Here is a 14,037-nt window from a genome sequence, read left to right as displayed (position 1 = left end):
TTTCTAGTCCCAACCCAGCCCCTTCTCCGCCCAACCCACAGCGATATCTTTGAATCTCTTTCTCTATCTCCTCGGATCCTGCCCCCAAACACTTGGCTGAGCGGCGGACCGGAGAATAGAAGGTACGCGCGCGAGCAGGAGGCGGGGCCTGCCGCCCCGATCCGTACCGGGGGTGGCTTCTGCACATGCGTTGTGGCTCTACGGCTTCAGCTGCCTCCTCGCTGCAGCCAATCAGGGCCCGCGGCGCGCTCGAGACGTATTAACGCTATGTGAGTCGTTGCGTGCGAGGGGGGCGACGTAAGGGCGCTCCGCGAGCCCGTCTGTTCTCGAATGAAAGGAAACAACCTCCGGCGACAGAACCCCGCTCCCAGGCGCTGCCGGAGAACCAAGACCGAGTTCTTTCTCTTTCCCCTCATTGGCGCTTCTCCCCTGCCGTTCGCCTCTGGGCCCCGCCGGTGAGTCCCCACGGTACCTTGGGGCCCCCCATTCTCTGCCCGGCGGGAGAAGACAAGGAGGATGGCGGTGGCCAGGCCGCCGCCCCTGCCCGTTGTTAAGGGGGACTCTTGGTGGTCTCGCTTTATTGTCAGGGACCCCAGAAGCGCCGCTCATTGAAGGCGCTTGGCAGAGAGGCTGCTGAGAAAAGTGCTTCGGAGGAGCCAAGGGAGAGGTTAGGCTTAAGCCTAGACTTCGGGGGAGGGGGCGCAACATTTAAGGAGGACAAAATACCGGGAATTTTTAGCCTTTGCCATCGCTTAGGACATATTTGGGAAGGAGGGAGACTCCCAGTTTGGGAAGAGTGAGAGGAAGAATTGTTAGGATGGCAAGAAGGGTAACCTTACGGAATGAGGAAAAACTCCGGGGTGGGGGGAATTAGGGGTGAAACTGAGATAGGAAACGAAGACTATTAGAGGACGAACTCCTGGCGGGAGGAGGGTTAAAGAAAGTGGTAGGGTGATATTTTCCTGGATCCAGGAGGATTGGAAAAGGACAATTAGGGGACCCTGACTTTACGACCGAAAGGAACCTGCTAAAGTGCTTTATTGGAAGATAGTTTTGCGAGTTTATCTAGCGCTTGATTAGAGGGAGATCTTGGAGTCTAGTGTGTATTGAGGAATAAATAACGGAGAGGCTCCGGTACGTTATGTGTACCATCCTTTATTATATGGACGAGCAGCACGGCATTCTTTTGAAATTTCTTCGTTTCGATATTCTGCGTGGAAGTTGAAAAATCCTTTAATTTCGAAAAACCTTTTCTTTTTATCGGCTTACTACGTAATATCAGGTCTTATTCATACAGTTCAAATTCTTTCTCTACCCTTGGGTTTGAAACAACTGGAAAATTCCTTTAGTTTCCTTTTGAATAACCGCAAAAAGCAGTGCGAAGCATGTAATAATATCGTGCAACCAAATTCAGGTGCCCTTCCGGTTCATCTCTTATTCGTTTATTTCTCTCCAGTGTAACTTTCCTGACAGAAATACTGCTTCTTGGATCGTTTATATATTTTGATCTGTATATTTCAACTTCCTTGCGTGTGGAATTGTTTGATCTTCCGGAACTGCAGTTTTTGTTTTGTTTTGTTTTTCCGTGAAAATGGTCTTTCAGATATCAGACACTGAATGAGCTCTCGAGTTGGTTCTTGAATGCTCTCCTTGATGTTTCAGGTTATTTCCACCTTGGTGCTTTAAAGCATCTTGGAAAATCTGAAGTGCACTGATTGCTTCAGCCTAACTAATCGGGTTTTTATATTTTTTCGGACATGTAAATTATGTTTCTCACGCTGTTATCTTTGCCTCTTTATTTCTGCTTTATAACATTATCCATAATGCTATGTTTCTTTTAAGGAAAAGGTTTCATTGTTGGGTGGAAGCATCAAAGTTTGATCTCCGCATGCCCTGAAAAACCTTTTAGACTAAAATTAAAATGCCATATACTGTATGGATCATTATGAACCCCTTAATATTGGTCCTTGGAATGCCCTTATTCTCCTCAAGTAGAGACCACAAATGTGACAGCATTAGATAAAAATCTGCATTTTTATGATGAAGACATTTTTACTAGGAGTCATTGTTTCCATGATGTTCTCCCCTTCATGTTTTACAAGGAGGCTGTAAAAAAAATTAGCAAGATATGCACAGATGCATTATTTGAATTTTAGTGGAAAAATCCATTTACTCATTGCACGTTGGGGAAAGTTTTTAATTGGTTTGGTGCACTTTTATGTGCGTTTCTGTTCACTTTACAAATTATATTTAAACTGATTACAGGAAAAATACACTAGAGTATTTTTGAATGCAAAATAAAGTGTACCTTTTTTTCTCTTTTAGATTTTGGGGTCTTTGATACCTAGAAAAGTAGGTTCTCAAAATTAGGATGAGAAATTTACCTGTTTATAAATGGAAAGAGGCAGGATTCAATATGGGTAGAATTTTGGGGACACCATTTTCAGAATTAATTTTAAGAATAAAAAGTGATGTTCTAATCTAGGAATTTACTTTGTCTTAAGCTGTTTTTATAGCTTCTGCTAAGGTTGTACAGAAATTACACATTAAGACGTCTGTATAGATTGGATTCATAATGTGCCATCCTTTCAGCTGGCCAAGGATGACCAGGAGAAATGCTGAATACATTACAGTGCTTTCAGAGTGCTTACTGTTCATTGCACAGTAGTAAAGAAAGCTAATTTAGAACTCAAGTAGCAAATTCTGGAGCTATTTATGAATTTTGATGTTTTGCATATTTAATTCTAAAGATGTTGGCAGCTACATTCTTGATAAAGCAACTGAACACATATTTGCCTGAGCAAATGCAAACACACTTCCCCTTTTGTTTCTTTTGTTTCTCTGTTATGTTCTTTTTTTTTTCTTTAATCCTAAAAGTATTTGCTGCCTGTTTTCAATCAGTTTCACGGTTTATAGCCAGTGCTATGAATACAGTACTGTTGTAAAGTATCCGATGCCATTTGGAAGAGTGAAGTATTTAAAATTGTAAATAGCCTTAAGAGTTTGTTAAACCCATCAATGCAGAGACTGTCAGGGCCTTTGAAGTTTCATTAAAGAGAAAAACCTAGATGTAAATTGCTGAGAAGACCTGTTTCTTTGTGACTTCGTGTTCAGTTTTAAGTATTTGCATTGTTACATTGTAAAGCACTGAATGGTTTGCAGCTACCACCTTGCTGGCTTCCAACTGCTCCTGTTCTTGTTGGTGAGCAAGTGCTTCTCAGAAAGAAACAGTGTAGTGTTAGTGAGTCCATTTTTTCAACATATTTTGAAAATGTTCAAATGTATGGAGGAATGGAAAGAATTTAGTAAATGTTAACACAAAAATTTGAGATTTTATTGACTGTAATGTGTGTTGTGGTAACCTGGGTCCTGAACTGCTTAGTTATGTTGATTTGGGAAACCTCCACAATTCAAATAACTGATTCTACATTTGTTTATAGTCTTCTGAAGAATCCATGTTGAGATTGATGATCTAAATCTGAAACCTTCCATGTTAGAGCTTTTCTTCCCTTTTTTTGTTTGACTATACTACCTGTAGTTATAATTTGACTAAATTTAAGGCTCATTCAGAAAAATTTTCCTTTCTTTATACAGTATTACTAATTAAGGTATGAAAGTTACTACATTTAGAACACGACTGTCAGTTTGTAACTTTAATAAGCATATTTTTGGAGTAACTCTCAGTCAGGTAATACAGTTGTTTTTATAAATGATTGGTTCCTAAAGTCTGCGTTTTTGAATAGACTGGTGTAAAGCTGAATGTTTTCCTTACTTGCAAAAGGAATACAATAGCAAAAACTAATAAAGATGTATACATGGTTTTTTTAAACTTGAAAATAATTCAACTTTTAAAAATAAGTGTTCCAAAGTCATGGTTATGTAAATTCATTTCTCATTTGTTGGATTATCAATATGTGAGCTTTAAGGAGTTGTGCAGTTATAGAATTCTGTTCACCCTGGATATTGTGTAGTTCTCTTATTAGTTTTTGCTCTGCTCTTAGATGTATAATTCTTTGTCTCCTTGAAGGGGCACCTAGCTAGCTATACATGAAAAATGTTTTTCATTAATTATGTCAGCAGATGACTACTTTAATATCATACACTGTTCGTGTTTTATGTATCCATGCAGAAATAGTTCTAATTATTTCACATGTCCCTTAATTTGAGAGCAGTTTGATTTTTCTCAGTACTTCATTAACTTATCTTTATGCATATGCTGTACATTTTTTAAAATTACAGAGGTTTGAATATTAATTTGTCTATACTAAATAGCTATTTTTAAATGCATATATTAAGACCTAGGTCAAATATTAAGCAATTTATATTACTGTGTAAACTGATTTTTAAAACAAAATTAACCATTTTGTTGCCCTTCTTATTCTCTGTAGCATTTCTTGAGACATAAAGTGGCATTCTAAAGGCAATTTAAAAATCATGTCAAGCTCAGTTGAACAGAAAAAAGGGCCTACAAGACAGCGCAAATGTGGCTTTTGTAAGTCAAATAGAGACAAGGAATGTGGACAGTTACTAATATCTGAAAACCAGAAGGTGGCAGCACACCATAAGTGCATGGTAAGTATGCCCGCAGCAACCAAGAGATCTGAAACCATGAGAATCTTAATAATGAATATTCCTGATTACTAAACAAAACAAAACAGCAAAACCAGTTAAACTTCTAAGAAATGGTTTCTCCCTAATGCTATGCCATTTTTACTTGAATATTTCCTTTTAAATTTAGCATCTTATTCACTGTTTCACTGTAATTTCTTTATATATGAACCTTAATTTTTTTTAAATGTAATTTATAGCTCTTTTCATCTGCTTTGGTATCATCACACTCTGATAACGAAAGTCTTGGTGGATTTTCTATTGAAGATGTCCAAAAGGAAATTAAAAGAGGCACGAAGCTGGTAAGTTGGTATTTCTGCCTCTTGAGACTAAAACTTACTTTAAGCTCATTAAGGAGGAAATTGCTTATTTTAGAGTGTATCGTGTTATTAACTGAGTGTAATTTTTTAAATTGCAGTCTTATTTTTTTCCCCAAATCAGCAAATTGCAAGGCTAGGTTTAACTTACTTGTCAATCAGTGAAAAAGGAGTGAATCAATATGTATATTCATTTTTTTTCTTTTCAAAAAGAATTAAAATCTTCTTGGAGGCCATGTTGACTTACAAAACAAGCAGTTTGCTTAATTTGAATATTTCATGTATTAAAGTCTTCATTCACGTATATTTTGATAATTAAAATTCTGAAATGTTTTCATTTTCCATTAATAAAGTAATTGTGATCATTACAAATGAAGATGACAGAACCCTTTCAACAGGAAAATGTTAGTAGTTGCTGCACAACGTATTTTACCATGGTTCAGCTATACAACACAGCATTTCTGACTTTGGATAACTTTTGGTGAATCTTACAGTTTTTCTGAAGCTGTGCTAAGTGTAATGTTCCTACAGTTGTCTTCACTACCAAGTAACCAGTTTGGCAAGATACTGTATTGCTCTTTTGGAGAGGCAGTGTCGTCTCTGTTGCTATTTAATACATTATGGTTTACATTGAGACAGTGTCTTCTCATTTGGTTATTTTTCTCCTCTGAGCTCTTTATTGAAATTACATCTGTAAATGTACCTTCAGTAGCTCCACTATCAAGTGTTTCATTATTTTAAAGATGGGTTTGGCAGAACATATATCTATGTTCCTAGGCACTAAGTAATCTCATATTTCGTAAAGAATCTAATGGGAAAGGGGGGGCTATCATTTTTTTTTTTTTTTTTTTTTTTTTGCGGTACGTGGGCCTCTCACAGTTGTGGCCTCTCCCGTTGCGGAGCACAGGCTCCGGACACGCAAGCTCAGTGGCCATGGCTCATGGGCCCAGCCGCTCCGCGGCATGTGGGATCTTCCCGGACCGGGGCACGAACCCGTGTCCCCTGCATCGGCAGGCGGACTCTCAACCACTGTGCCACCAGGGAAGCCCGGGGGCTATCATTTTGATGTCAGGAATAATCTATTTTGAAAAGTAGTCAGTTTTCTAGTATTAGTTGAAAAAAAAAGAGAAAAGCAATACGAAGATGTTCAAAGATAACATTTGAGATTTGTTTTAAGGATAAATAGTCTCAAACCCTAGAATCAGTATTGGCACAAATGGGAATTCAGAGGTCAGACAGTTTTTGTTGTAGTGAGACCTTAACTGTGAAAATGTTTATATTCCCCACCCTCAAAACTGTAGATAGCAATAGAATGCTGCATTTTTTTAAAAATGCGTTTTTTTTTTTTAATTTGGTGGTTTTAGATTTCTTCATGTTACTGTGGCTTGCTGAGTTTTGAGAACCAGAGCAGTTATGTTTTTATTTCCTAGTCCTTAAAAACAACTTTGGGTACAAAGAAAGAATACTATTTACTTGAAGCTAGTTGTACTGTAACCCTTATCACCCCATTATTTATTCCTTGGCATTATGAATATTCCTGGAAAATGCATCTACATCCTGACTTGTTAGCATTTTTGTTATTTGACATGGCTGCTCTAGTCAGAACAGGAGCAGGTTTGGTCCCTGATGTTACTGTGTTATTAACAAATGCAGTGCCTAGTTTTATATGAAGCAGCAGCATACATCTGGCAGTATTGCTGAATTCAATGGAGATTTAATTTATTTGTACCTGTTTGTGCAGAAAGCATCAGAACTTTGTACAGATTTCACTATTATAAATGGTTTTGATTAATTTTTAATGGTATGGTGTAGGGAGTTAATTTTTTTGCCCAAGTGTAGTGAGTTATAAATAACTAAGCTTGTTCCTTGATCTAGGGAGTAGAACAGTATTGGAGGTTAAGACCACAAGCTTTAGTAACTAACTAGCTGGGTGACCCTGGGCAAGTTGATTTACTTCTCTACACCATGTTTTCTTCGCCTGCCAAAAGGAGATAACGGTAGTACTTGCCTTCCAGGGATATTGTGAGAATCAAAAAAGAGACGATACAGGATTTAGCATGGTACCTGGTACATGGTTAAGACTTGATAAATGGTAGCCCCTGTTGTAGTTATTGTTCGTAAGTAATAATAAGATCCTGCTAATATTGTTGTAGGCTAATGAAAAGGATGCTGGGCTGGGAATTCATGAGGCCTGTTTTTAAATAACTGCCACTGACACATTATATAACTTAGGACAAGTCACCAACAGTAAACGGATAATGCTGTATCACTGCTTACTAAACAGTGATGTTGCATAACTAAAGAGTGCTATAAGAGATATAAAGAGTTACCTTAGGAAAGGTGTGGGTTTTTTCTTTTTTGTTTTCTTTTTTGGCTGTGCCGCATGACTCGTGGGATCTTAGTTCCCCGACCAGGGATTGAACCTGCGCCCTTGGCAGTGAAAGCATGGAGTTTTAGCTAGTGGACCACCAGGGAATTCCCTTAGGAAAGGTGTTTTGTAGCCATTTTGAGGCTGTGGGCATCCAGCATTGCGGAATAGTGGCAGAAGGAGAGAACTTTTGAGCCAGGTATATAATTTTGCTCCCTTTCCTTCTCTTAAAATGTCAGAATTTAAATAATTTACATAGGGGCTAGGACTGGAGTAGCATTTGTATGTTTAATTTTGAAATAATTTTTAAGTCACCTTTTAACCTTTAGTTTTGTCCCTTCCATTACATCATTTTTACGTGAAATACTATCAAGTAACCAAAATATCAGATTTTGGTTTTCTTATTTACTTTTCCCTTTGTAGATTTGTATAAGCAATAAAAGGGCCATAAATCAAATAGAAAGGGAGAAAAAAAGTGAAGAGTTTCATGTAAGTAGGTAAGCTACGTGTAAACTAGATAATCAGTTTCCATAATTGACTTTTTAAGGCATTTTATCCTGTGAGTCTGCCCTGGCTCCTGTTCATCTAGATTTTAGGTGAAAAGTGGGTCATGAATTCCCGTTGAAAATAATGAAAAATAGGAGTGCTGGTCCATGGGTGCTTTTAAGACAGGTTCCAGTCTGTATCTCGTGCTGGCTCCAGAGGTTCTCACTTGCCCCAAAGAAAAGTATAAAGAGAAGAGTCTGGGGTTTGAGGTGAAAGTATATAGGCGGCCAGATGGGTCAGAGTCTTGAGAGGATGGGAATTCACAGTAGAGCAGGAGGTATGGGTGGCAAGTGTGTTCTTGCTGCCATAGGCCATTTTCCAAGATTTTCATGTCAGCCAGAAGGATCAGGGAGGAAAGCCATTCCACACAAACATATTCATCTCTTTTACATCACCTTTAAGCACCAAGATGGACCAGGAGACATTTGCCAGCCTACTAAGGTTTTTATAATTTGAGACTCTGTTTTTGCAATTAAGACAGATTTTTTTTTCCAGAATGGTTTCTAGTTCCTCTTGAATTCATATGTGGAGACACCACATCTGTACCATCTACGCTTATTCTCCAGCCATCTAGCCAAGAAATGCAAATTTCCAAGTAAGATTATGAGTTATCGTTGCCGTTTTCATTTGTTTAAGGAGACACTTGAGTATATTTGAAGAACATACTCTTGCTGGATGAAACTAGGTGGTGAGATCATTAAGAGTATCTACATCGGGGGAATTCCCTGGCAGTCCAGTGGTTAGGATTCGGCACTTTCACTGCTGGGACCAGGGTTCAATCCCTCGTCAGGGAACTAAGATCCCACCAAAAAAAAAAAAGGAAAAGAAAAGAAAAAGAGTATCCACATCAGATAGTTACTGTTAAAATTGGTACCTATGTCACATATATCACAGACTCTAGGAACAGAAGGAGTTGAGAGGCCATTTAGTTCACTTTCCTTCCCCTTAGGCAAGATTACCTAAAAGCCATGTAACATAGATTTTTTTGTCTATCTTATTTTAAATATATCAAGAAATTGTGATTCTACCCAAGCAACCTGAAACAGGACGAGTATTATATAACACTCTTCACAGTTGCGAAATTCATCCTCCTGTATAACTCAAGTATCTCACTTAAGTTAGAGTCATTTATTCTAGGTCTGCCTCTTTCCATTAAAGGAAATATTTGGTTTTTTCTATATTAAAAATGAAAAGTCCTTCATAAACTTGATGACTATCCTCAGGTCATTCCTAAACTTTCCCTTTTTCAAACTAAATTTTACTCACATGTCTTAAGAAGTCCTTTGAACATTTTTCCTGCTTTTTTCAGTAGCAGAAATAGCTAACATTTATTGAACACTTAATATGTGCTAGGAACTGGGCTAAGTACTTTAAATACATGAACCTTTTTAATCCTTACAGTCATATTGTGAGATAGGAAGGTATTCATTCTCACTTTACAGATTAGGAAACTGAGGCTCAGAGAAGTAACCTGACTATGGTCATATAGCTAGTAAGTGGCAGAGCTGGAATTTGAATCCAGGGCCAGTTAACTCCAAAGCCAGAACTCTTAATCTCCAAAGCCAGAACTCTTACTCTCTAGATTATACTAGACTGCCTTTTAAGCTACCTAACCAAAAATCACATTTTAAAAAATGTAATGATTAGAGCTTAGAAGTTTTCTAATAAAGATGGAAATAGTACTGAATTTAGGACATAATCAGACTCCTATTAATATATTCTGTTAATAGCATTGTTTTGGGGACAAAAATCCTACATACATACTATGTAAGAATATGCCAAGTCTCTATTGCCCTCAAGATACTTTTTGTAGCCTCTGAAAATAAAAAGACAAATTTTACATAGTGTTTAGTTTATTTACTCAGTACCAGTAGAGTGCTTGGCACCCCAAACAGGGTGTCTCATTTTGAGAGTTCATGATCTAGATATTGGGCATGCCATGAATCTGCATACATGACAATTTATAGATACACCTTTTTATTCTGTGCGGGAGGGATCTTGCCAATTTAGGTGGTTAAGACTACTTCCTAGAGATGGTAAGTTTAAAAAAAAAAAGGATGAGTCCATGAAATAGGTTAACTATAACAGAATGGGTCATTGAGACTGGCAGTAATGGATTAGAATTGAGAAAGGTGGGATGATTACAGGGTCTTCAAACATTAGACAGGAATTTCAACTTAGATAGGAGGGGTAAAGCAAGATTTTTCAGGAGACAGGTGATACACAGTAGTCATTGTGGAGAATGAAGTATAATAATGGCAGCATATTTGTCTCCTATACATAGATGTCCTGCAGGCATCTTAAACTCAACCAGTATTTTTCATCTCCCTACCCTGAAACCAGATTCTCTTTCTGAATCATTTACCTTCAGTTCTTCCTTCTTCCACATCAGTCACATCGATTCTACTTCTGGGATGTCTCAGCCCTCTTGTCTTTCTTACTGCGACCCTTACTTACTGTATCCAGTCTTCCTCTTCCCATCCTTCCAACATACTGCTGGTATTTACTTGATCTCTACTTTTATAACCTAGTATCACTCACTTCCTGACTCCAAACCTTTACTTATTCCTTACTGCCTACAAAATAATATCTGCCCTTCAGAAGTCGTACCTTAACCCACTTTTTCCATTCCTAATGTCATCCCCTCTCCTCTCGGTTTCCCAAGTATCCTCTGCTTGTCCCCATATCTGTGCATGTACAGATGTTATTCATCTCCTAGCTGCCTCTCAGAACTTCTGTCTGTTTTTGAGTCTAACTCAACCTTCACCTCTGTCATAGAGTTTAACAATATGCATTGTACTTGTTACACGTGCGCAAGCCATGCTTCTCCACTGTGTTGTGAACTCTGGGAGAGCAGACTGTATTTTCTTTGCCCAGCATAGGATTAAGTGGGGGAAATGCATGGAAAACACTTAGCATGATGCTTGGCGTATCATTTGTGCTCAGTTATACTCTAGTAAGTGGGCACTCATTAACTGTTGGCTGAATTTGAAGGAGGGAAGGGCTTCAATTGGATGATAGTGTGAAGCTTAAATAATGGGCTAGGTGTAAATTGACCACGGAAGTAATAGTATAAGCATAAAATTCCTGTGTTTTGGTTAATCAGTGTTTTAGTGTTGTTTGCAGCTCTAGCAGTTTGAAGGGGAAGGAGAGAAATCTAGAGGGAAAAATCAGGTTGGTTATTTGTTCAGGATGGTGGAGAGCTGTGTATGCCTCAAACAAGGGCGTTTTCATGTTTCTTCAACCTTCACTCTACCAGTAGGGTGTTAAATTTTTGTTGTTTTCCTCAGGCATTGTATTCGTCAAGGCCTCCATCTAGATTCTAGAAATCATCTGTCTGTCCATTTATCAGATACTTAATTGGGTGCCTACTTTGTACCAAGCACAATGCTAGACACTTTGTATGCAATCATGAATAAATGTACTTTAGCCTTAGAAGTATGTAAAGAATGCCACAGGGGAGCTGGGAGAGAGGACCATAATTAATTTTACCTGAGAAGTCAAAAGACTTCATAGAAAGTGACAGTTGAAGTGTGTTCCACTGGGAAAATGATGCTGTAGAACTCAAAGGGGGAAGAGTTTCAAGGAGGAGGAAGTACTTTTGACAAGTATTAAATGAATATTAAATGCCAGTGCTATTTAAAGTAGAGTGTGTGTGGCTTATTTGGCATTCAGTAAGGGTAAAATGGAGCACCCAAAGTGTATAGAACGCAACCACTGCTTACTACATACAAAGAAGCAGAAGATGCCAGGTAATTAATGGTGCTACCAAATCCTTAGAGCACTGGTACTTAACCAACTATTAAACCAGAAAGGGGTGTGGGTGGGTTGCAGATAGGTATTTTCTGAAAAAGATTCCCAAGTGATTTTTGATGAACACTTTCCGTTACGGACCATTGCCTTAGGACAGGGGTTGGGACACTTTGTGTAAAGGATCAGATAATAAATATTTAAGGCTTTGCTAGCCATATTGTTTCAGTGCGGTCACAGACTATACACAAAGAAGTGAACATGTCTGTGTGCCAGTAAAACTTTATTTGTGAAAACAGGTGATGGGCCGAATTGGGCTTGCAGGATCCTTGCCTTACAGTATTTTGGGGGAAAAACAGGTAAATTTTTTCCTGAACATTTGTTCACTGGCTTCGTTGTCATCTGTGTAACTAAGTGTACATGCGTCATGAATGTATTCGTATAAATGTGAATTTTTTGAAAGCTCATCATGGCATGCAGATTAATTTAAATGTGCGCAGATACTTTACGTGTCGTTTATATAAAATGAACTTTGTTTTACTTTGGAGGTGATTAAGGAGAATGAATGTGAGGCCAAAGAGAAACTTCAGATCTAATGATGAAGAAAATCAGGTCTTTGACTATTACTGAATAAATTAATTTTTAAAAACTTGACAAATTTTTTTCCTTTGCCTTCATTGAATATGGATACTTCTTTGTAATTGAGAATACTGTAAATTTATGTCATTATATAATCACTTCTCGCTTATTTGTGCTAATGGACGAGAACCCAAACCAGTAGTATAAAATAATCTATGTCTGGTTTTGGGGGGACGTCTTGCTACTTATTTGAGCATGGATTGTAGTTGGTGTTCTTCACAGATTAAGTATAGTAAGCAGCGTGGCACTTCAGAGTACCCTCAGCCTCAAAGACCTACATCTTAGAAGAGCTTAAACAAAAAGATCTGAGCTCAGAAAAACTCTGAATCTTTCAGATGAATAAAACAAACTTCAAAAGCTCCGATAAGATAATTTTATATTCCTCATAATGATGATTCATAAAGTTGGATGGAGTTGGAGTATGTGATATTGAGAGCTAGGTCAGGAGACTAGGTTAAGTAAGAGCTTGACAGGCTTACTTGCCCTCTGATTTCCAAGAGACTTCTGAAATTATTTATTCAGTAACTGCTTAGAATTATCTATTACTTTAGTAAAAAACAAGTGCTTTTCAGTAGCCCTGTTTTTTAGAAGCACTTGGAATTTAAGGTCCTAATCTATCAAATCACTTTTCAGTGACTTTGACAGCTTTCAGATTTCATTTTTGCTTTCTAGCTTTCTACTTAGACCTAATTATTTTATTATATAACCCTTATTAAGAATATTTTATTAAGTTTGTATTTTTTGAGACCTTCTTCAAAATGCTGTATATATATATTTTTTAATTGTAGCTGTAGGATAAACCAGAAACAGTTATGAGTTCATGTTCCACCTTTCCGGGCAATGGTAATTTTTTTTTAGGGGTTTTTAACAAATCAAGTGGACAGCATCTGCTAACCAGATAATTCAGAGGTTACTCTGTTTTCTGACTGTGTTGGATATGTGAGGTATTACTCTATATAAAGTAATGAACCTGGAGTTAGGAGCATTTTTTAGGCAGCTCTGAAAACTTGCCCCAACCGCACTGTCCTCCATTCTAGTTTTAACCGGAGGTAGTGTTTTCTGTTATTAAAAATAACACAGAATAACAAACACCAGTGTAAGGTGAACTACTCTCACTTTATTTTTGTCTCGTTTCTCCTGTGAAAATATCCTAGGTACACTATTCCCAACTCCCAAGTGCTTTTTTTAAAAAGATTTTTTGACCTGGACCATTTTTAAAGTCTATTGAATTTGCTACAATATTGCTTCTGTTTTATGTTTTTGGCTCCGAGGCATGTGGGATCTTAGCTCCCCAACCGGGGATGGAATCCGCACCCTCTGCATTGGAAGGCGAAGTCTTAACCACTGGACCACCAGGGAAGTCCCTCTGATTTTTCTTTGTTTTGCTTTTGTTTTTTTTTCCTACAGACTTTTTTTTTTGAAACCTCTTTCATTCTCTGTACATTTGTAGCAGTTTTCTTGCAGCAGGTATCTTGAGAGTAGTAAGTACTTGGCTGTGAGAATTTATATTTATACACTGGTGGTCAGTTACTGACATGCATAGTAGATATACAGCAGTTAAGCTGAGCAAGCTAAGACTTAGAGCTTTTCCCCAAGAGCCTTCTCTTTCTGCCTGTCCTAGAAGTTGGCAATCTCATTTGTTTTGCCTTGTCTCTGTCTGTGGTCTTAGTTGAGTTTTCCCTGAGCTTCCCCCATAGCAACTAAGAAAGCAGTATTTTTCCTTTTATTAACTTAAGACTTCTTCCTTTTGCAAAGTGAATTTCAGTCCTGGCCTATTTCAGTTGACTGAGGAGCAGGTATGTCCCAGCC

The 14,037-nt window shown here is 37.9% G+C and overlaps 1 protein-coding gene across 4 annotated transcripts in view; it reads left to right on the top strand.

Moving 5' to 3' along the window:
- The first annotated feature begins 308 nt into the window (after positions 1-308).
- The window catches only part of PHF6 (PHD finger protein 6), a 52,743-nt gene continuing 39,014 nt past the window's right edge, over positions 309-14,037 (top strand). For 3 of the 4 annotated variants that reach the window (XM_060003133.1, XM_060003132.1, XM_060003131.1), the window contains exons 1-3: positions 309-455; positions 4,389-4,572; positions 4,809-4,910. In XM_060003133.1, the coding sequence (XP_059859116.1) occupies positions 4,435-4,572; positions 4,809-4,910 (240 nt within the window). In that variant the 5' untranslated portion in view covers positions 309-455; positions 4,389-4,434. The remainder of the gene's footprint in view (positions 456-4,388; positions 4,573-4,808; positions 4,911-14,037) is intronic. The other variant, XM_060003134.1, reaches the window with a different exon arrangement.

This window comes from Delphinus delphis, chromosome X (genome assembly GCF_949987515.2).
Source record: "Delphinus delphis chromosome X, mDelDel1.2, whole genome shotgun sequence".
Lineage (NCBI taxonomy): Eukaryota > Metazoa > Chordata > Mammalia > Artiodactyla > Delphinidae > Delphinus > Delphinus delphis.
This window is presented reverse-complemented; position numbering and strand designations above follow the sequence as displayed.